The sequence below is a fragment of the Aptenodytes forsteri genome, unplaced genomic scaffold (genome assembly GCF_000699145.1).
Source record: "Aptenodytes forsteri isolate BGI_AS27 unplaced genomic scaffold, ASM69914v1 Scaffold139, whole genome shotgun sequence".
Lineage (NCBI taxonomy): Eukaryota > Metazoa > Chordata > Aves > Sphenisciformes > Spheniscidae > Aptenodytes > Aptenodytes forsteri.
In genome coordinates, this window is record NW_008794414.1 from 1,137,519 (window position 1) to 1,162,699 (window position 25,181).

General features: G+C 38.7%; 1 protein-coding gene across 1 annotated transcript in view; it reads left to right on the top strand.

The window, feature by feature from the left end:
• Positions 1-25,181, top strand: part of TOX (thymocyte selection associated high mobility group box) — a 230,972-nt gene that overhangs the window by 201,023 nt on the left and 4,768 nt on the right. Inside the window, 3 exon segments of the mRNA XM_009289269.2 lie at positions 4,141-4,221; positions 17,477-17,730; positions 17,732-17,858. Coding sequence (XP_009287544.1) covers positions 4,141-4,221; positions 17,477-17,730; positions 17,732-17,858 — 462 coding nt within the window.

Here is a 25,181-nt window from a genome sequence, read left to right on the forward strand (position 1 = left end):
GGGGACTGGTACCAGGCTGTTATGTTACCAGTGGGGGACCCCAGGGCATTCGTTTTCCCTGGTGGCCTAATTCAAATGCTATCTTATATACTTACATGCACAAGGTAGAGTTTCATACTTACTCCTTTTGGAAGGTATCTTCTTCTATATTGCTGCATGCTTTGCTAAACAATGTAAGGGAACTTGAAGCTACCTTACTGGGTGCACTTTGGAAATGTAATTAAATAGTAAACTAAGAACCTGTGTATTATGCTGTGTAAATTTGCATTCGTGAAGCACAGTAGGAAAATAATGCCAGCAGCTTCCATTTGTAGACAAATGAATGTAATCTTAGTGTTTTGGGGTTACTATAACAAGCTGAAGAGAATAAGAATAAATTAAGCTGACCCACCCTGCTTATACAGAAATGATGTTTTTTTCTGCCAACATTCAATTTCCACAACTGGGACAATATAGAAAATAAAATATTGTGTAAGGAAACAAATCTGCTGCTGAATCAGAATGGGCCTTTACTGCCTGAATGACAATCAGTTGACATTCAATTATCATGTTAATTGAATTAAAGCGAGCTAGAAATGACTTAATTCCATAAGTATATGCTCCTGTCAAGTTACTTATTTAATAATTGTTGCTTGCTTGACAGAGGAGGGGAAAATGACCTTATAAGAGATTTCTGAGATGTTAAAATTAAATATTGCCACTATACACTATAGATAAGCAACAGAACAGAAGCCTGCTTCTTGTTACAGGAAAAATGTTAAATGTATTATTGGAAATGATGTTTTTCATAATTTGGCACTGTCTTAAACATAAAACCCCAAAGAGCTTCAGCCATTTTCTAGAGCACACTTGAATGATGACACCAGCCTTTTTCCTCCCCAAAAGCGCTGCAAGGATGCAACTCTGTTATACTTACTACAACACAAAACTATTTAAGCCTGAGGGCTAAAAATTCTCACAGCTGAAAAAAAAAAAGTGGTTGGGAGGGGCAGCTAACTTGCTCATACCTGTCTGAGGTGCTGCTACAAATGCTGAGGACACTCCCCACTTGCCCTGCCTTCATAAGCTCCCAGTACAAGTCCAGTCTAGCACAAAGTCAGTGAACTGGTACCCACTGCGAGGGCCACATTGATTTGCGTTCAGAGAAAAATATTGCCAGCCAGACCTTGTTGTTACTCATGAAAATTAAGAACTCCCCAGACAGGCAGAACTTACCCTAATTTTTAGTATAAGCCAGGACCAATCAGAATTTCCAAAATTAGCATGATAAGGATCATCAGCCCACTTGTATGCTGACCTAAACAGTGGGCGTCTTCAAAAGGACAACAGCATATAGACAGTGAGAGGTCAAGTTGTTGTCCTCAGAGGACATGCCAATGCCCTTACAAGGACAAAGGGGGGGTAAGCTGACCACCCGCCAGACAAGCCAGCCTGTGGGGACCATTCTGACCTGTGCAAAACATCAAAGCAGGCTGGGGTCATCAAAAACCTTTCCCCATCCATTAAGGACTTTTTTATTCTAATGACCTTCTATTACATGGTTCATGTTTATATTACCATGGAAGACATGGTGTTCATGTGACTATTATTGGCTCACCAGAAGACCCAAGAAAAGAGGGCAAGACAATGTGTACACTGAAGATGGTAGATGTATAGGTAGGAAATAATTAAATAACGGCTCTACGATGATGTTCCTATGAAGTAGTGATGTTTTAGATGGAGATTTACAGAACTGTTAGCTTCATATTATTGAGTTAACCTTGTGCAATATGACTATTTGAGGGAAAAGTCAGGTCCCAGAGGACTCTTTCAATATGCTGTGACTGTAAGAGCACAGCAGGAGTGTATATTTTTTATATTTGTGTAATGCAAAATAAAACCCAATGTGGAAGCAGTATATACATGATCTTTTGAAGATCATTATTCTGTGTAAAATTCTTTGTTCAGCTCTGGTTTTTAAACTGGCTAGCAGAATGATGCAGAGGCATTGCAATATACAAAGCGGTATAACTTAGTCTGTTCTGTAGGTCAAGCTAAATTCATTTTAGCAGCTAGGAACAGATTGTTGACTAATTTTTTATTCATTTTCAAAACAAACAGTACATTTTCCTAATAATCACAAGTGATTACAACTTAAAAAGCAAATTGCTACCATTTTTTTTTTTTTTGCAAAACAATAGGAGATCAGCCAACACTATATATTTATCTTAATCTGGAGAAATTACAAGGGTGCACACATACAGTTGCACAGCTAAAACCAATCTTTTTTCCCCTCTGTCTTTATATTTACAATTTTGGAAGCCTAAGACTTCTCTGTTTCCATTATGATCTTTTGCTTCCCTGGGAAGCAAAATCTTTAATCCTTTTAGGCAGCCTCTGAGTTTTGCCAGCCCATATCTGAGGTTTGTTCTGTCTCTGAAAGCAAAACCTCAGTGAAACAAAAAAATGTTTCATGAGCACATTCTTTATAAAAATTGTGTTGTACTGGATCCTTCCAGCCTGACACTACCACTCTCACTTTGTAGTCTGCAACTGCATTGTCCTCTGTGTGCACACTCTGTGCTGCCAAGTCCTCTCCATTACGGGACTGCTGGTTTTACTAGAGCACTGGAAGATCAAAAGAGATCACTTTAAAGTTTCATAAAGTTTATCCTTCTGTGGAGGAGATGTACGTGTGTGCTTTTCAGCTGTGGAATTCAGGAGAACACCCCAAAATTGCCATAAATAGCTTTGCCCATCTTTTAACCTTTGAATCAATAGCCCAGTTAACTAGGCAGTGTGGAGTGGGAGGGGGAAGGTGGATAGTCTTTACTCCCTTCATGGACCCTTTCCACCGGTGCCCACGTTGTGCACTTCACTGGAGAAGTGGACAGCAGAGACTCAAAGCTGCAGTTCCATTTTGTGTAATACTGTGAATCCCAAATGCCCATGAACACATGAATTAATTTCTGCCCTGGGCACGTGACTTAAAAATTGTGAAGCATAACAGCAATAATAAAAGTAAATTTACTTTCCCTTTATTTGTCTCCCTCACTTTTAAGCCTTCCATTTTTGTTTTTAAACATATGTTTTTATACTTTTTTTAAACATATATTTATGGTTTTACACATTCCGGATGTTTTTTAAGCTTTTCCCTGCAACATGGAAGGCTAGGAGTCAATCCTGCTTAGTAACATGAAGCCAAGATGCTTGCACGGCTCCTAAGTCTACCCTTTCAGGAAAAAGAAAACCCATGAAGTGGTGAGAAACTCATGATAATATCTGCAAAGAGAAATGCTGACTTGTTCCCAAATCTGTCGCTGACATGGCTAACAGCAAGTCATTAGCTAGGCTCCATGGGTCAGAAACTGGTTCTCCTCCTGAAAACTTTCAACCCTAAATATCTACGTACGCTTTTCTAACATCATGTTACTATAGTGCTATGAGGTCCTGCCTAACCCTGCAGATAATCTTTGATCTTGAAATTTGGGCAAAACTGAAGTGATTCTCCAAGCTCTATAATCCATTATGAGATTGTGCACATGCCGCATTTAAAATAATTTGGTGAGTTGAGAGAAATGTACAGAAATAGATCCATGCTCCTGAGAAGTTAATTAGACCGATACGGGATCAGGACTGGAATAATGACTAACATGATTTATTATCCTTAGCAGCTCCGTGAAGCTTCTTTGACTGTCCCCAACAGTTTATCCAGGGAAGAGAGAAAGCCTCTTGGCTGCTCTGTGTGGTGCCGTCATCTCCTCCTTCATTTAGCTCAAATGTCTTTCTACACATTCTCATCTTCCCCAGAGGGTTTTAACTCGTCTCACAAGTGGAAGCCAGTGGAGAGGCCCACGCCTGCCTTCCCCCGTCCCTAAAGGTCCCATTTGCAAGTACGCCCCGCACTTCACTTTGAACAATTAAACCTGAGATGCTATGAGGGATATTATTTTTTCAGTACTGCTGGGTAGTTAAAGGGTGTTTCACAGTTGGAACAATATTTTCTTTAAAGTATTTGATGTTTACTATTTCACTCTTTAAGCAATATGAGGAGGAAAGGCTGTTTACTTAGAAAGACTTTATGAAGATGCATGAGACACACCGGTGATATATAAAAACAAAACCAGATTAATTTACCAATGTGACACTCTTTGTTTTTAGGTATACAAAAAGAAAACTGAAGCTGCCAAGAAGGAATATCTGAAGCAGTTAGCTGCCTACAGAGCAAGCCTTGTATCCAAGGTAACACATAATGTATATACATACACACATATATATAGTGACATATTGCAAACCATTTTCAGCATTTATATGGTGCTGAGCACCATAGTATTTAGTGTAAATAGCCTTGTTTGTTACCACCTTAGGTTTAAGGTGCAAATGCTCAATAAACACAGTCATCTCTCCATGAAAGGATATCCTTTCCTTCTGGTCATAGAGACAGCACTTCTCCAGGCTGGGAGTATCATCACAGTTCAGCAGAGGAAGGAGATACCATAAAAAGACTTCAGTGTAACAAACATGCCATGCCAGGCAGTCACCGTTCTACCTGTAAGGGAAAAAAACTTCTCATCAAAACTTTCTCAAAACCAAAATGCCTGGTTTTGGTTTGGGTTTTTTTAAGTACTGCTTTTGACTTTGCAATGACAGTACAGAAAAAGTCAAGCTTAGCTCACGTAGCAAATTTTCATAAGAAAATGTAAATTTCCACTTTACATCCAGCAAGCAATTTGTGTGAGCACAGCGTAGGTCACCCTAAGGCTCTTATACTGGAACACACCAGTGTATCCCCAGTACACAGCTAGTAACAATTTTCTAAACTGATTTATACAAACATTCTAGTGCCCATAATTTTGCAATAGACACTTTAAAATTTGTAATAGACTTCAAAATATGCAGAAGAATGTGAAATTACTGCACTGTGTCAAGGTGAAAACCAGTTGAGCAACTTCAGAATCATACCAGTTAGAATCACGTGTTTTGGGTCCGTCAAAACAAATTTAGATATATTTTGTTCTAACATAGATAAAATTAATTTTAGAGGTAAAGATGGCAATATGAAGGACCGGCATATATGACATGAGTAGAGCTTTTTGTTAGTTTTAAATGTTTTTGGGGTCCTGCACTGTACTTCTCTGTATATTATATTAATTTGTACAAATTTTCAGGGGAAGACTATATGATTAGCCATACGAGGACCTTTCATGCATCTTTCTATATTATCTTAGTATTTGGTCAGTGTTTGTTCTGAATTTAAAAGTCTGAAATATGGGTGTTACTTCATTCATTTTTGGGGGTTGTGTCTTATGCATTTTAATTTTATAGCTACCATCATAAATACTAATGCATTTAGTTAAAGTGATTTACAGGGTACCTTTAATTTCTGCCTTAGGGCTATTTGGTTCTAGAAATACTCATTGCCTTCAGAAAGGATACCACGTGCACACAAACAACTTTTTTTAAAATAGCCTGTTTATTGGCAAAAGATAGGTCTAAAAAGCTCAAAATATTCCAATAGGTTTTGAAGAAATGCATGAAGCCAACTTTTCACTTGTGAAAATAACTTGGATGTCATTATTCAGCACATCATGGACTGTTTACATAACACTCTACATAGCTTAATTTTGAAAAGGCACATATAAAAACCTGAGATTTTTATTTTGTTTTGGGGGTTTTTTTAAGAGAAAAAAAGTATATTATGGCATTTTCTGAGGTTTGCTTTTAGAAAAAGAATTTAAAAGACTGCTGATCAGTTCAGTGCATGAAGCCACTTGTGCGTATATTTAAATTTGTTGTTAGTCAGAAAAGCACTGAAGCATTTTCTTAACTCTTTAGCAATTATTTAAATTCTGCCCATAATGTAATGTTTTCCTCTAATGTGGAAAGTATAAAAATATAAACTCAATGAAGCTGAGTACTAATTGCTTAGTCTCATGAACACGCTCAATGAATCCAACAGAGCTGGCATGTAACTAAAGCAACTCCATTTTGGAATAAGGATGTAAAATACCCAGATGTAATATTATATCAGTATATTCTAAATTATCATTATTAAATATTTATATGGCACCAGAAGAGTTGTAGTTCTTTAGACAAACATGCAAGTATGAAGAAATACATATAATACGTTATTAAGATTGTTTGGAGTCCATCTGGTCTTTTATGTCCATGTGTTATATTATCATCCATAAAAGCTACTTTTAGAGAATATTGTTAAGAATCCAAGACCTCATTCTCAAAAGTTGACATGCCAAAAATATCGTACCTTTTCCAAAAATGCTTTAATAAAATATTAATGATTCGCTCACATGGTATGTTTTACACTTTAAACCACATACTCTGTGTGAGTCTCATTTCATATGCTTATAATCAGGTGTTCACCCTGGGAGCTCCTGTGTTGTATTTACTGCATGTTGTTTAACCTTGCTTCTTTATAGGACTTTCTGCGCTGCTCATCCCAGCAGTGTTTTAGTGTAAAGAAATTCTCAGTAGTACTCTGGAGCAGGAAGTTTGTATTGTCCATATTTTCAAACACAACTAAATCATTGTGAAATCAGGTTTTCAGTAATTTTGGGTGTCCTGTTTGGGACACCGAGAACTTCATTTTTCAGAGTATTTGACCAATATTATACCCTTCATGTTCATAGCAGAGCTCCAATGACTTCAGGGTCAGCTGGCTGGCAGCTATGAGATGTTCAGTTGTGCTTCACATCACATCGGGACATCCTCTTGCTATCCAAATGATCGGAGTTACCCAATTATCAAACTTTCTTCCTTCTCCCCTCCCAGAGGAATCTGCCTGTGGGAAGAGGCAGGCACAAGCAGGCAAGGGTGCTGCTCAGGTCCCCTGTCTCCAGCTCAGCAAGTGCCTCACACCTCCCAAAGCAGCTGCTCTACCGGTTTCCTAACTTTTGAACACTGATTCTGCCACTTTTTTCATTAAGTACTGCCAGTTTTTAAACAACTAGTGAGTGTAGGGCTTGTATGTCAGTGTTTGTGTATGTTTTTCTGCATTTATTTGCAAGTCTCTATTTTTCTGAAAAGCAAAGTAATGGACATATGCCACGTTATACCTGAGTGGACCAGGCTTGGAGTTGAATTCGCTGCATCCATCTTGCCCATTTGAGATGCTGGAATAGTCAGAATAGAAGATTGCAGAGAAATGGAGTAAATCTCCTTTTGCTAGGAGATTTCTTAACCTCTGCCTGACAGCAGAATAATGAAATTCAGGAACGTTGGTTTCCATCCCAAGCTCTGGGGTGGGAATGGAGTATCAGGTGGGGATGGTGGGCTTCTCCATGATACTCAGCCCTTTGCCCCCTCTCCTCTCCTCTCCTCTCCACTCCTCTCCTCTCCTCTCCACTCCTCTCCTCTCCTCTCCACTCCTCTCCTCTCCTCTCCACTCCTCTCCTCTCCTCTCCACTCCTCTCCTCTCCTCTCCACTCCTCTCCTCTCCTCTCCACTCCTCTCCTCTCCTCTCCACTCCTCTCCTCTCCTCTCCACTCCTCTCCTCTCCTCTCCACTCCTCTCCTCTCCTCTCCACTCCTCTCCTCTCCTCTCCACTCCTCTCCTCTCCTCTCCACTCCTCTCCTCTCCTCTCCACTCCTCTCCTCTCCTCTCCCTCTTCTCCCCAACAGCAAACCTTTACTTCAGCCAGTCTTTTTTCCTAGTCTTTCTCTTGTCCTCTGCATCCTCACTTCTCCTTCATATACTCATAGCCATGGGTGCATAGTGAAGGAAACTGGAGATGAACACGAGGGACAGACTGCCTGCTCTTCATCATAGAGAGCAACCAGTACTGGCAAAGCTCATGTGGAGGAATAGTCTCAGCTGCTTTCTCATATGATACATGTTTATAAATTTGAGTGTCATTCCATGGGAAGATAAGATATTAATCTTTGACACAATCTGTCATTGTCCCTTCCAGAGATCAAGTCCCTCTTCCATTGCATCTTAAGGAAGGGCACCCAATTTTTCTGGGAAGCATACAGTGCTTTCCGCTGGGTGCATTCTTGACAAAGCTGAGCAGTTCTGGTTGTAGTTTCTCTCTCTCTCTCTCTCTCTCTCTCTCTCTCACACACACAAACACACAGAGAAGTCACTCACACACCTAGTATGTATAATTTTAGACCGTGTTATTTGACAAAATCATAACGGAAAAGAGTGGAAGTGTCACCAGCAACTTTGGTAATAGGATTGCCAGCCCACCTCTAATTCACTTTTAAATGCTTTAGTGATGTCTTTATAAAATAGGGCTACCACCCAGTAAATAGGGTAAACATACCATTGTGTAAATATATCAGTTATGCGTTAATCCCCATTTAATTTATCAGTTTATTTCCTGTATTTTCTGCTTTTTTGTAATGATTGAAATTAATGGTGCTGTTGTTGAGTTTGTTCATGTGTGTAGGAATTGATACGTAAAGTAAAAATCACATTACAAAGCATTATATCTTCTGCTATGCAGATTGCCATATTGCTTATAGTACTGACTAAGCCTCTGCATTGTAAACAAGTGTCTTTATATTTGTCCTTAGTTGCAACTTTTAGTACTGTTCAGATCCAGAAATGCAGTCTCTGGTATCTGGTAATTTGTACAGCATTACATAAAATGCTGTGAATTGCAATTTTACTTTTTCATAAAACAAGCACTTTTTCTAGCTTAACCAGCCTTTTTTCTGGCTGACATTAGAGGTTTTGCTGCATCTTTCAAATATATATATTTAATACAGATATATATGGGAAGTGTTAAATATTTTCATATATTATATATGTGCATCTATGTGTATTTATATAATAATATATGCATATTATGTATTTAACATGCATAATATATATGTGCATATAAGTGGTACACATATGTATGTTAACTATGGCAGTACAAGTTTAACTGTTTGAATAGGACGAGGAAGATTTCTCTTCCCTGTTTTTTTTCTCTCTGGCTAAATTATCTTTAATTCTTTCTGTGTAGTGACACAATTTCAAGTTTCATGCAGACATATTTTAGCAGCTATGGCTGAAGCTAAAACCTCTCAGCAAGGAGAAAATTATTCAAATTCAAAATACTCAAGCATATTTCAAAACTCTGACGTTGTATCTAAGTCAAAGTGGTGTCCTCACTTGACAGTGCAACAAAAGCATTGGACATTTTTCAGTTTTGTGGACAGTGCAAATCCTTTAGACATGTAAAATTGCTTCCTGAAGTATACGGCAGACCTAGCTTTCCTAGCCCACCACCTTGCAATTATGTTTCATAAAAAACTAAAGGTCATATCTAGTAAGACTAGTATTGCCTTAATGCCATTAGCACAGCAGTTTGTAACCAGAGAGTTTCCAGGCACCCAAAATATCTGTTACACTGCTTCTATTGTAATACAATTGAACAGCCTAAGGAATTCGAGTCTCTGCAGTCACTGCAGAATTCAGACTGCAGTGAATACACATGAAAAAGTTTGAGCTACTTGTAAAAAGCAAAATGGAGACCATGTTAAAAAAAAAAAAACAAACCCCAAAACTCAAACAGTAAACTTGGTGTTAGTTTCCCATTTCATATGTGTATGTGGTTAGAACACTTGCCTAACATATAAAAAGGCAAAAAATATGTCAGGTCTCTCAGATCGTGCATCTCCCCACTCCCAAGTAAATGCAGATGTGCAGGTCTGCTATCCCCAGGATTTGTTTTCTGTGGCCCAGTGAATCCCACATTCTTTTCTGCGAGTGGCCAAGCTTCAGATGTAGGGGAGCACGGCATCCTGGCTCACTCCTCCCTGAAATAAGCAGCTGCTGGGGTTTAGGACATCTCTTTTGGAAATAAAATTCTGAATATCTCTTGACAGAGTAGGCAACTGAACTGTCGTGTCTCCTGGTCAGTGCTTTAATCAGTTGGCTATTGCATACAAGGAGAGCAGCATCCCTTCTGCTGCTGGCAGAAAGGCACCTGGTTTCCACTTTTTGAGACAACAGATTCCTATATTATATCTAGCCCCAGTCCGTGCAGATGTTTTGGAATTTCATAAAAAAGTTTAGGCTGTTCTCAGTGAAAGCATCATAGAAAGAATAAATAAAAAATATGGTTATGTTTGATGTATGATGGGGGTTTTTTTGTAGCTATTGAAGTGCTACAAGGCATTTGGCAATATTTCCCTTAAAACAATAACAAAATAAAAACAGAATGATGACATGCACATACAGCTTTTACTTTTTTCCATTAAACATTGGAATCCCTAGCTGGGAAAACTATAATGTAAGGCTTTTACAGCAGGTACTTCATGCTTCTGTGATACCTCGGTCTTTCTTTCTTTCTGCAGTTATTATGATATAGTCAGAAATTTTCAAGGAATCATAAATAAAATTATGTACGTGCAAGTATGTGATGTATCAGAGTATCTGGTAAGTGAAGATATATGTTTATAAAACAATTGTTTAATCTGATAGTAACACAAATCCAACCATCTTCTTGGCTAGCAAGGAAACCAACTATCTACTGCAGCTGAAAATGTAGAGCAAACTATATTTCAGTTAATGTCATGAATTCGATTTGAGGCTAAATCATGTGAAGCTTTACATTCAGCAGTGTAAAAACTGAGACATGCTCTCACATAATTTCTGCCAAAAATGGCAGAAATGTCTTGAGCTTGAGAGAAGCCAGATTTTGATCTGGAGAGGAACTGTGTTTGGTTTTGAAGTGAGTTAATAAAACTAGATTTCACTATTAGCTTAGTGCTTCCATTTGGGGAATTAAAACATTTGTATCAAATTAAAGTTGCATATCCTTTATCACATGTACCCAGGTTACATTCATAAAATATCCATTTTTACTTACATACCCTGAATGAATCCATGACAATCCCCTGTAGATGATGACAAAATGTATATTTAGATTTGAAGTTGCTCTTCTGAGCCACCTCGGCTAATTACAGATGACAACCCATGGCTTACTCCTTTGTTCTGAAACATCAAGAATGTGTCAAAAAGCGTCTGAACTCTCTAGAGTCCCAGATGTTGTTATTGCAATAGGTGACTGGAATTAGCAAAATACGTAACGTCATTTGCTAAGAGCCTCTTGTGACTTAGGTAGGAAGGCAGCTGTACTGCAAATATGCATATGACTTCTCCACCGGAGTGAACAGAGTTAAGTCAAAGAAATCTCTAAAAGAGTTAAAGAGCTAAGCAGGACAGAGAAATCACTGCTGGAGAGAAGTCATTCTCTCATAAACAGCTTCACAGGGGTATTAATAAAATGGCTGAGCCCATGTAGGCTAGAAGAAGGGATTCTTCTCAAGGACAGGCTTGGGGTTGGAAGTGACCTAAAATGTCAAAAACGTTAAAAACGGACAGGATTATGTGAACACAGAAAAGCTGAGAGAAGGAATAAACAATTCAAGATGTTCCTTCCACCAAAGAGACAACAAAGACAGCAGATGCAAACTTAAGCTTAGGTAAGCTTTGTAGGAGCTGCATAAATATTCAGCCAATTTCCTTCTATCTACCTCTTTAATGTCACGGTACTGGAGATAACTCCTTTAAAGCTGAGTCAGACCTGCCTAAGTTTGATCACAGCCTGCACAGCCTGGACCTTTCTGGTACCAGCTGACATAATCACTGCTGTTACCTGAATGTAACCTTCATTCTGGTCATAGAGTCCACAAAATGTTGAATTCCTCAGCATGGCTCAAGGATGGACACCAGTCACTAGATGTGCGCATGGCACTGTCATGAAAAGGGACAGTGTGGCAACTACATAGTTTTCTGACACATATTCATGTAAAACCTGAATTGAGTTAAACTCTTTTCTAGGCTTTGAAACTCACATAGTACATATGCCTTGTCTATGTAGAGAGGATGCCAAACCTCTGTTTCTTATTTAAAGGGAAGCACCTGTTTCTCATTTAAAATAAAATTATGTTAAACCATTCTGGCTATGTAAAAAAATCTTCTGAGGTTGGAATAGGTTATGTTTAGCCAGAAGTAAAGCTGTTTGTATTGGTAGAAAGTTTATGCTGGCCATATCGGCCATAAGGCTCATGTCTTTGCCCTTGAGGAGGTCTCTCAGCATGTATGTAAAGGACACATAGGCATCCAACAGTACCAAGAACATTTACTGAATCTGCACCAGTTCTGCAATCTTATGCATATTTTACTATAAAGGGGAGATTAATTGCTGATGTTAATAAAGAAGTACTTTGATAATGGCTGATCTGTAAATGACTGAAATTATATTGCTCCAGCTGAAAGATTTTGATCATTAACTATTTTTGTGACACCAACAGAATGAGAAAAAAAAAACATTTTTCTCTCTAAGTTGAACAGCTATGGTTTCTTTGAGACAACACTGACTTTTTGATTTTATATTGCAAAGAGCAATATTAGTTGAGCATTGCTTACTAGAATGACGTTATTGCAAAAGTATTTCTTTAATTCCCATATATTATGGTATCATCTCTAAGTTGAACAGCTATGGTTTCTTTGAGACAACACTGACTTTTTGATTTTATATTGCAAAGAGCAATATTAGTTGAGCATTGCTTACTAGAATGACGTTATTGCAAAAGTATTTCTTTAATTCCCATATATTATGGTATCATATGCTATAGTAGATAAGAATACTGAATATAAAGCATGTATACAGCATGTAAATTGAAGATGTTCATATACATATGTGTGTATATATATCTATATGGTCCTACTTGCTGGCAACATTTCTAACAATAACTGCATTAACACGTTAAAAAAGCAAAATGAAGTAAGTATAGGCACTTGCAGTTTATAGGTATGCTTCTGAAGAAACACAGGTCAAAAGTAGTGCTCATCAATTGGGAATGATTCTCAGTCTCTGTTAGCCAGGTCCTACTTGGTTTTCACGAAGAATGAAATGGACATCCAGATGTTAATACTGAAGTAACAGTGTTGGGCTCTGATCCAAATTGCATTTAAGTTAGAAGGAGACTTTCCATTAAATTCAGTAGTCTAAGGATCAGGCCCTCAGAGTACCACCTTGTTAAAACATGCCCTTGCTTTACTTTCAATCACACGGCTGTTGCTTCTGTTCCAACAGGAGTGGGGTTAGAAGATCCAATGATAGCCAGAAGGCAGCCACAAGTTAGAAAGGGAATCAAAACCCATGTGTAGATTTCAACAGCCGTTTGGTTACCCAGATCTATAGGTGAGGGTTTAAAGTGCAACTATAGACTTTTCAAAGTGGAAGTAAAATGATATCCCAAAGGAAGCCACGGAGATGCCAGGCTGGCATCACTAGACTGTTGCTGTTTTCTGTGACACCGCTTAGGTTGAGCAGGAAGTTTGTACCAAAAATCATTTCTCAACTGTAGGAGTGGGTTGGATGTTTTGGGATGAGGGAAATCCCAGTGCCACTTTCCTCTAAGGAACTGACAACCCCCTGTGCCTGAATTCAGTCTGTGATAAGAAGGACTATTAGTCCCAGGGCAGTTCTCCTCAGGAAAGAATAGCACAACTGGATGAGCAATGCTTAACCCCTTAACCTAATCTAATTCTTTAATTTGGCAGTTATGTATAAGGAGTTTTGGCACACAATAGGGGAGTAGAAGGTGGATGGGAAAGTTCGCTTTGCTCTAGAATAGGAAGGAAAGGCATGAGTTTGGTGAAAACTGGGGGGAAGAGTAGAATAGTTTTGTAGACTGAGGGCGATGCACCAGTACTTTTAATTAATATAATTATATTCATTATCATAAGAGTTATAGTACTGTTTATTTTGTTTCCTTTTTTCCCCTATTTCTCTTCTACTTTCATTCTCTTTCTGTTGGGATTTCAAAATGTTCTTCCCCCTTTTTCTTCATGTTTCAGTAAAACAATAGATTCTCATGAAAAGAAAAAGGTGGTTTTGTGTTGTGCCTAAACGGCAGTCAAACATTTTCGGTAGCATTCCATTGCCTTGGCCTAACCTACCTTGTCTTCACATTCTGATTATTTTTTTTTAATTTAGGCAACAGTATTAGATGATGATGTGAGATGGAGAGGCAGGTCCATAAGAAACCCTACTCCTAGCCTATGAAGAACTTGAAAAATTTAGAATAAGGTTTTGACCTGAACTGCAGAACAAGTAGAAGCCACTCAAAGAGCATAAAGGACTGTCAAGAAAAGCTAGTTCGTGGTCCTAGTGTATATTCACTAATATATGTGTACAATACCACTTCCTACCATTAACTAAATATAATATTCTGTCACCCTCTAGTGGTGGGTCTACAACACCATACTTCTGATAGTACTGATAAAAGATTTTCTCACTGCATGTCTAGTAGAAGACCTTGTCGCATGTAGGAGAAACTAGGCTTCAATGTTTGATGTTCTGTGCATACAGATTTGTAATTTTGGTCTCCACTGCATATATATGTAAATGAATTGTATCCTATAATTCATGCCAAAAATGAGACATGTAAATTGTCTGTGTTGGTTTTGGGCAGATTAATTAACTAAAGAGTTTTTTGTTGTTTGGGGGTTTTTTTTAATTATTTCTGTACTCTTCTCCTTTGATAAATTGACTGAATTCCAACATGCAAAGTCAGGGAACATGACTGTGCACTTGAAGCCCATATTGGCTAACCAAATCACTTCTTTCTTAATTCCTAGTTTTACCCATAATAAAAGTCCTTGTCTAAGACTGTCTGATGCTCTACTGGACAAGTGCAATGCCCATTCAAATCTGTGAAAGCAGTAATTGTGCCTGAAATAATAGTGTGACCTATGCATCATACGGACCTCTTGGTATATTTGACAATAAAGCAACATAACAAAGCCAAAATATTTGGCATCACCTATTCCATTAGCTTCAGCAACACTTACAAAATCTGGGTTTCTGACCCAGCCTTAGAAAAAGCTGAAAGTGCAGTATGCTAGAGAACAGCATTTAATGGGTTCATTTATCAAGATTCCCAGTAACTGATAATATTGATGTGTTTTACACTGATATTGGACAATTTGGCTTCAGATCACATATGATTTAAAGCGTCCTAAGTAACAGCAAAATACTTGGTTTGAAATGGAAGGGTCATGCTTTTCACTGGATCAGGAGGTAGTGAAACATACAGAAAGCTGATTGATAGCTTGAGACAGCTGGAACAGTCCCTTTTGATCACTTTGCAGACGCTCTTCTCAGACGTAAAGCAAGTGTTATTCGTCTCTGGCCAGAGACTGTACAATTCCTCTTAACATAATTTGGTATTTCAAGTATTAAATGATACTAAGTATCCGATATCTCTGTAATATTATCAGTATGGGCCATGCATTCACCACTTATGTGTGAACTCAGAATTACCAAATAATTAAAATGGTTCACTGTATCTTTGTTAAAGAGGTGTATGGCAGCATCTTCGTAGTCACAAATGAAATGTAGGTATATATCAGCATGTCACAAATAGTGCCGCAAAGGCTTTTTGATACCTCCTCACCAGGAGGAATTGTTTAACCGATCTGCCTTTAGACACTTCAGGAGCAATTATCCCTTCTCGGACCAGATGGAGCCTTCCAGCTACATCATGGAAAGGCAAGGTGTTTTCATGAGGGGACGATGCACTCAGTAAAACTTCCAGTGTCTCAAGAAAGAACCCAGCATACACCTCCTGTAATGTGTAAAGAGCCCGGGACACTCAAGAGGAGGGTCCTGACCATGCTGCTAATTAGTAAACCTTTTGAATCTCTGAAATTTCAGCAAACCTGCCAGTCTTTGCTCCCACGCTCACAAAAGTATCCTGCAAATACAACTGGGAAGAGAGGGGGAAAATATTTCTCACGTCGTCATGAACATTAGTTCAGTGTTTTGAAAACAATACCAAGAAACTGGCAGATTTTGCACCTACCTTCAGGTTTTATCATTTACTATCTGTGGGTTTTTATGTCTGTATCTGAATCCTGCAAACACGCATATGATACACATTGCACATGTGTACATCCACATGTGAGCAGAGCTAGGCAGATCCACAGAGGCAGAGATTTACATTCATTTTATCATATTCATTTAATTTCCCTTAGTTTACTGGAGAAAATGAGGTTTTTTTGCTAATGGAACTGCAGTTATACTTAGGGAAAATGAAGTTATCTTCCTCATCTTTATCATCGCATATAATGAAGCAATTTCAGTAATGCACGTGTCAGCGGATTGTTGGTGATGGTACATCCTTCAGAAAGAATACAAATAGACTTCACTGACCCTGGAGTGCTGAGAGTAACATGATACTTACTCTGACTTGTAAACTGAGCAAACATGACATGGAGGTCACAGAATAAGGGCATATATGCATCTTTCAGCCCTTGTTTTGACAAAGTGACTTCTTTCTCCAGAGGGACATTTCTGCCATTTTTTTCCAGCATGTTTCACCTTTCACTGGCTATTAATCCCAGTATGACTTAACTGCAAATTATGATTCCCACCTATAAGCTTATGGGATTTAATTCTTAATTTTTTTTCGTCATTTATTTGAGCACACAGAGTTAGCACTCAGAAGATCTAAGAAAATAAGGGTATGGAAAACAACTTAACAAACTGAGTTTAAATCAAATGTAACAAGTTATAAATATTAGAACAAAGAGTACTATTAAAATTCACATTCATTAATGGAAATTTTTTATTATTAGCAGCTTTAAGAAATCAGGGTAGACCATAACATTTTTGAAAATCTGTGCATTTTCTAATATTCTATGCAGTATTCTTCCAGCTTTAGTAAGATATCTTCCCTGTGTCTGATTCAGTCTAACATTTATATAGACATCAGTTTTAAACAGAATTTCCAGAACTTTATGAACTGGGTTAACAAAGGAAGTTTTGCTAAAAGTGACATTATTCAGAATATTCTTATTTTTCTGAATGCATGGTTCATGAAATGTTTGATACAGGTGTGGATAGCATCCCAGCACAGAATACTTCAAAGTAAAGGTATCAGCACAGCAACTAGCGTATTTATTCAATGCAGTAGAACAACTGTGGATGGGGTTAAGCCTCTTCATCATGTTAGCTAACTGATAAAGCACTATTAGCAGTTATCAACGTGTATGGTAAAGGACATTGAAATTCTTCTCCCTGGTTTGCAGATGGGAAAATGGGACATGTCAAAGATCACTGCAGACTTTTGCTGGAACCCACCCTCCTGAATCTGTTTTCAACTAGGCCATCAAATTTTATGATGATAGTAATGGCTGCTTATGTGAACAAATGTGACAGGCTTGGTTGTCTTTGTTGTGTAGGTTATTAGGTCAGTGATGCCAGTTCCAAGTTTGGAAAAAACAAAATGTCAGCCTAGGCCAGGAAGCAGAGGGGCGAAATTCTTTTTTTACAATGCTGAAGAGAAATGTGTAAGGTAATAGGGATTAATTATTTGTCTAGTGTAATAACCAAACTCCATGTCAAGGACGATTGGATGGTCCAGATTTGTGTTTTCCCATAGTGAGACTCTTAAAGAGACTTCAGGGGGGAGAACAACAGCAGTTTGTAGCTTCTAAGTATTGTCTGGTTTTTGTTTTTTCTCAACAGAGCTACAGTGAACCTGTTGATGTTAAAGCCTCCCCGCAACCTCAGATGATGAATTCAAAGCAGTCGGTGTTTCATGGGCCTGCCCAGGCTCACTCTGCACTGTACCTCAGTTCCCACTACCACCAACAACCAGGAATGAATCCTCACATCACTGCCATGCATGCCAATATCCCCAGGAACATAGCGCCCAAGCCCAACAACCAAATGCCAGTGACTGTTTCCATAGCAAACATGGCTGGGGCCCCACCGCCACCTGATCAGCCCCCCTCTGCACCAGCATCTCAACATCCAGCAACACCAGCCGATTTCAATGCAGCAGTCCATTGGAAACCAGTTACCCATGCAGGTCCAGTCTGCTTTACATTCACCTACAATGCAGCAAGTAAGTTTGAGCTTTTCAGTTGTCTGGGGAAATGGTTTTTTTTTGAGAAAAAAAAAAAGTCATCCAGAATTTGACATAGTGAGGGAGATGTAGAGCCATGGATTAGCTTTAATTTTGCAGAGTTCCAAAACTGTGGTAGTATAGTCTGAGGACTTAGTCTTTCAAAGGTAAGAGCAAATGAATGAATTTACCTAGATGATGGGGAACCTCGGTGGAACTGTTTGTGCTAGCAACGATGTTCATCACATTCTTCTGAACACTAGCCCTGTCTCCCCCACAAATTCAGGAGGCATCCTTTAAATAGAAGTGTGTCCGTAGAGCCATCTACAAATCTGGGAGTACCCTGAAATATAAGTGAAATGTTAAGTCTTCGGGAGACATATTTTACAAACAAAAGGCAGGCACGTCTAGAAAAAGTTATGATTGTAGCATGTGCTGTTATCCTTGTGCTGACTGTGACGTGGAACAATCAGAGGCACCATGAAGCAACACAGGTTGTGTTAAACATGCTAGATTAAGTGAACATGAGTATGTTAGTTTATGCTGCATTCATAACTTCATTTTGCTAGATAGACATACCTTTTTTTTACTGGAAATAAGTGGGCTGTCCCCAGTATCCCAATATGGTGGCTTTTTTTTTTCATTCTCAGTGTTCTAGATAGTTGATTCTCAAAACATTTCCTCGGAGTTCTGAATAAATGTAGGCCAACCATAGTATTGTGACTTTTGGGCCCGGACCTATGGAGGGTTAGAGCAGATTAACTCTGCTGATTTCATGAGAGAAAATTTCCTTTTGTATTGGATGAGGTCTGACTATCAATAATAAGATCTTGTTTTGCAAAGAAGCATTAGAATGAAAATTTTTTTGGATGGAATTGAAAGAAAATACAAAATTTGTATACACAAAACTTGTCAGTTCTGGTTGATAATACATAGTCATGAACTTGCTGCATGTTTTGAATATCTCTATATAAATTCACCTTTGCTAACAAGGCATTTGCATTTGCTTTCCAAGCCAGAAACATTTCATCCCAAGATTGGTCTTTAGAGAGGGGAAAACCCAAACACAAAACATAGCTTCCAGCTGGGAGAACAATTTAACAGGGAAAGAAATTTTCCAAAGCAGGACAAAAAAAAAGAAGAGTTGAAAGCAATCCGGACTGATAAATTTAGTTGTTCAGAAGGTAAACCAAGGTGTGCTCAGGATGATCTGGATTTTTTCAGAGCCTTTGATCTTAGTCTCAAGAGTGATTTGGAGTAATCAGACAGGAAGGAAAATTTCCTTTTGTATTGGATGAGGTCTGACTATCAATAATAAGATCTTGTTTTGCAAAGAAGCATTAGAATGAAAATTTTTTTGGATGGAATTGAAAGAATCTACAAAATTTGTATACACAAAACTTGTCAGTTCTGGTTGATAATACATAGTCATGAACTTGCTGCATGTTTTGAATATCTCTATATAAATTCACCTTTGCTAACAAGGCATTTGCATTTGCTTTCCAAGCCAGAAACATTTCATCCCAAGATTGGTCTTTAGAGAGGGGAAAACCCAAACACAAAACATAGCTTCCAGCTGGGAGAACAATTTAACAGGGAAAGAAATTTTCCAAAGCAGGACAAAAAAAAAGAAGAGTTGAAAGCAATCCGGACTGATAAATTTAGTTGTTCAGAAGGTAAACCAAGGTGTGCTCAGGATGATCTGGATTTTTTCAGAGCCTTTGATCTTAGTCTCAAGAGTGATTTGGAGTAATCAGACAGGAAGGAAAGTTTGTGAAGTGTTTACAACTTCTTCCTAGCCCAGTTTATTTTTCACGATCAGAGTAAACAGACTCAACAGACTTATGACCCCACAAATGTGGAGTCTTTTACTGCCGTGTATTCCTGAAGATTTTCCTATTAGTTAGAAACCCAGTATCCTGGTGTGAGTGTCCTGGGAGAGCCCATATCAAGTCTCAGAGAAACTCAGGAGTTAACCCCAAGCCTGAGCAGCAAGAATTAGCTACAGGAAGTCCTAGACAGGTGAGCCAGGAGGGTCTGTCTGGAGATCCTAAGCCTGATGCAATCCTGGTTGAACCTGAAGGCTCAGAGCAATGAGAGACAAAGCAATGGACAGAGACTCAATGCAATAGCCTGGTTCATTTACCAAACACGAAAAACAACATCTGTGACAGCAGCCTGTTGGGATTGTATAGTTATATTTCAGCGAGTTTTTATTGCAAAGTGATTCAGTCTTCCAAGTTCAGATTGTTTGCCAGGTTCAGTGTCACTTGTACGTTACTTGTCTAATGCAGAGCTACAGAAGATCAAACCCCTTATGTCTTTTCCAGAATCATTGATAGGCATAATTTACTGAACAGATTTGAAAATCCGTCTTTATTTATTGAATTAACAGTACAGTAGGGGCTAGCAAAAGATGTAATGCAGATGTTAGATACTTACATATGTATACATACAACATCATCATTATTGTATGAATCCAAACATTTAGGCATTATTCCAAACGATTACATACTACAAAAAGGGTAGGATAATATGAATCTTCTGATGTTTTATTTTACCAAGTTGCACGCTTGTAGCATATGGTGTGTGCGTCAATGGCTTGAGAGTACTTTCACTCATCTGTGAGATGTGTGTCATGCAGCTGAGTTATTTCTAGCTTGAGAGAAAACACAGGGCACTACGTTGTAGAAAACAGGTGTCTAGAAGTCAATATGTAGACCTATACCATAATGAGTCTTTTGCTTTACTAAGTATGAGTACAGTAAAGTAAAAAATGCTGTACCTCTGTGTTCCTGCTTTCCATTGTTAAACTCATGAAAGGTTAGCTTAAATACTTTTTACCAACTCATATTCCTTAGTCAGAAAGGCTGATGCTTAAAATGAAGATACTATGGTGAGATATTTCTGAGCTTCACTAAAGGTGACAGGTGCTTATTACCTGTTGAAATGCTACGCTGCCAATCTTAACTACATTTCTCTTTAAGCACTGTGGAACATCTACAAGCTGGTTTATATTTCTTACTCTCCTGCTTTTGTTTCAAAGCAATGCAACTTTTGAGCTCTGGAAAATCTATGTAATTTCACTTTGGAATATTTGTAATATTTTATTTATTTATTTATTTATTAGCACACAACAGCTTACAGTCTGTGAATTGAGTTTAAGTATAGAATCCATTTCATTAAAGAGTGATGTTGGCAAAGACAAAGCAAAAAGTATGTTAAATTTTAGGGTGACAGGTGTACTAACAACACCGTGATTTGCCATGCCAGAGCAGAACAGTGATATCCTGTCTAGTCTCTTATGTATGACTCTTTCTAGACATACTCAAGAAATGTTAGAAAACACTGTCCCCAGGATTTCGTGCTGCATTAGAACTCAGAGGACAGGCTGGCCAACGGGAGCCATGTAGCAAGAATTCAACTATAACTTGAAAGTAAAGGCCTCCTTGTGACTCAGTTGTCAAAATACTCTGCCTCCCCTTTGCTCGAAATTGAGCAATCACTCTGCTGATCACAGAGCATGCTAAGGAGGAAAAGACATAGTGGAAAAAAAATGAGCCCTCCAAACAATGACAGCAGTACAGAGTCAACAGCAATGAGGACAAAGAAGAAGCATAGCACCACCCTGTATGTCTGGCCCATGGTGAGGAGGGAAGGAGGACTCTGGATATGAGGTTCAGTCCCCAGCAGCATGGCGCAGACCACTCCGCTTCAAAAAAAGACAGCCAAGAAGAATGGGAGAATATGTAGTCTGATAAAGCAGAAGCAATAGTTGTTTCCTCTTTTCTCAGTTCCTCTTCCCTCAGCTGCTTGATTTCCTCCATGCTAAAGGTGTGGCCACCCTAAGCCTTTTCCAAAGACTTCAGCGGGCATCCAATTTATGTAAGGAGCAAGAACAGAAACTCATTAACATCCCGCTCCCTACAGCATGACTTGCAACAGGAGACATTTTCCTTTTCAGAAACATCACCACCACTCATACCAAACAGACTAATACACTTTAAGAAGTCATGTCACCCTGCAGTGTGAAGCTTAATAGGCGAGAGGGGTAAGTCTGCCAACAGCTTCCTAGCAGTCTTCTACCACAGGCATTCACAGACTCACCTGGATGGGCACCACCTTGCAGACAGACAGCTGTGCTGTAGACATGTTAGAAGCAGCAGTCACAGATCCCACCGATGGTGGGTGCTTATTTTTTTCCTTTTTTTCCCAACATCCAGCTTTGAAATAGTTCGTGGCTTACTAGTGTGACGCTCAACAGTGGCAGGCTCTGGGAATCCCTGCTCTCTACAGATCCCCTGCTTTAGCGCTGTGGCTCTGGGATATTTGGTCACTCATTTTCTCCAGGAGAACGAGAATAGTTTCTTATCAAAGACTGTCTTGCATTATGTCTGAAGGACTGCCAGCTCCAAGAAAAATCGCATAAAGATCCAGATTTCAGTCCTGGCAGCCAGGAACACAGTTCTCCAAAACCACTGTGCATGAAATCCACAAACTCTTCTGTGCGTAACTTCGAGGAGGGACGGATAAGAAGTGCTGACCTGGGGAGAGAGTTCTGCCCCCACTGCTGCCAGGACAATGAGCTGATCTTCATCAGCTCCGCAGGGAAGAGCACATCCTCCTCCACTTCCAGCAGCCCTTGCCTGCACACGTGCAGCTGCCAAACTGAGAGAGACTGCCAGCTGGAGAAGGGCAGTCTCCTCCAGGAGTCCACAAAAGCTACAGAACATCAAGAAGGTCAGAAGTGTTGATAGCCAAAAATCCTCAGTGACTGCACAATTTCTGTTATTTTTAAAATCAATTAATTCTGTGGAATATGCAGCTGATGCAATGCATCCAAATTATTCTGAAATGCACAAGGCAAAGTAAAATTTAGGTATTAGCATTTTGTTCATATCCTAGCATTAGTAAATATTTTTTAATTTCTTTTAAACAATCTTCTCTAGTTTGAGTTATCTAAATATTTTTTTAACTTCTGCAAAGTAAACTATTTTGTCTCTATTCCTTTCCGTTCCAAAACAGTTAATGAATAAATTATATAATGGGCACTACTGTAGACCTTTGGGGTGCTTGTTTACAGTGTTAATCCTTGACACTGTAAAAAATGACCATTTAGTTCTATTCTAATACTTAGATTTAAATTAGGTCCTGATTTTGATGATATTTAACTTCTAATTCTGAAATATACTATATTTTTCTTAAATATTATTAACAGGAGCCATGTTAAAGTCTTACTTTGCTAAAGTCTAAATCCACTGTGTAGCAGTTTTTCTTTCATCCACTTTTGACACATGGAAGAAACCCAGTAGATTAGAAGAGTGCGATTTTTCTTTCATTAAATGCTCATGTGAGCATCTCATCACTTTTTTTTTTTTTTTTAACTGGTACAGAGTTGCTTCTCTCCAGTCTGTTTCTTAGGTTTGACATGATGTTTAATTTTTACTTAGTTAGGGTCAGGTGATCTGAATCTTAACCCTTGTCATTCAAATCAGCACAATTTCTCCAAAGTTCAGGCTAAAACGGCGTCTGAAGCTGCAACCTGATTTATCTTGCAAAGTCGTTCTTTCCTTTCTCTACTCAGAGACTTGTGCTTCTTTCCGAGCATACCCCCCGCTCCAGCCTGTTGTACTGCGCTGTTTTGTGTGGAGAGTGATGAGACCAAGGATTCACTCCCTCCCAAATATGCCCAGTCCTTGTTAAGGAACCCTTTTAAGTAGCCCTACTGGAAGCATCTCCTTCCCGCTTAAAATCCTTCACCCAAGCATTGGGTGGATGGTGAGTCCCATTAAAATTTCTGTCCCACTTCGGTTCACAGGTAGAGCAAGCAAAACTTGATTCTTAATGTCTAGTAACCATGGCTGCAAGTGTATGCATAACAAAGAAGCAGAAGATTAATGTATGTCACATTTTGTTTTATTTTATTTTTTTTAAATAATAACTCATTTCAGTCTACTTTTAGGTATTTCTTTTCCTTTAGAAAATAAATGTATACAGCAAGATGATTGCATAGCCTGCCAAAAATAATAGCCTCATTTTTTCTGGTATATATTATATACAGTAAACTCAGGGACCTGCTGTATTTGTCCAGATTTCTCCCCCTTTTTTGTTATGCTTTGTCTTCGAATGAGGTCAAGAGAAAAAAAAAAAATCATTAATATCTGTCAACTTCCTTTATAACCTTAAGGAAAAATCTTTGTATGATATCACACAGACAGATTTTCAATTTCCTTGTGTAATAAACAGATGCTTTAGGATTTGGATGTAATTTAAAGGTTTAAAATATCACATTGAGATTGATGAATAAATCAGTTGTGAAGACAAAAACATTGATGCCTGTTGAAAATACCTCTCCAGACAGGCAGGAAATGAAATTAGTTCCCAGTAAAGTGTGGAGATGAGGATCACTGTTTAGTTCTGCTGCAGGCTTTTTAGGACTTGCTACAGTGGCACAACGAAACTGCTAGGGCTACAGAAATCTAATTAAAGAGCAAATGTCCCTCCTGACATCAAATTAATCTTTATCAAGTTCCCTATTTTTATTTCAATCTGGAACAAGAAAATGAAATTTAAAATTCTAGGCATGTTGCAAAACAGTTGGTGATTTTCTCTTGAGCATTACAATGCAAAAACATTCAACATTGTTTAATTAGACCTCGAAGCACTCATTTTCTGAGCACTTTTTATTTCATCATTGTTTGTTAAGGGCTTACATAAATAATACACAAATATTTACTACAAGCCTGGTACAAGGCTGTGTCCCTCTGTTGTACAGATCTATATTTCCGGAGTTTTTTCTGTTGATGAAAAAGCTGAAGTAATTATTGTTTACATTTTAAACATCACCGTACTTTATCAGTCCTTCATATTGAGTTCAGGTTTCTTAAATTACTTTGCCTTAACAAGCATGCTTTCCAACACCCACATTACTACTTTTGCTGCTGGTATTCCAGTAGCCCTCAACCAGGCTCAGTGCCGGCCGGTGCTGGGTGCTGCCTCTTGGCAGCGCTCAGACCACGTCTGCAGAGCCCGGAGCTGGCCCCTGCCCACGGGTGTGCCCGTATGGCCCGCGGGTCAGTCTGCTTCTGGAGCTGGAGCCTGCCTCAGATACTTCTGCACCGCGTTAACATTTGTCACATGAGCACATCCTAAGAAACAGGCCCCAATCCCAGGCAGTTACAAACTAAACAGACTTGCCAGGTGCAAGATGAAAGTGTTGTTACCCTTTATTTTGCAGATAGGAGAGTTAAGTTCGGATTCGTGGTCCCAACCTCAACATAAGAGGTATCAATTCAGTCCAAGCGCAAATGCACGCATGCTTCG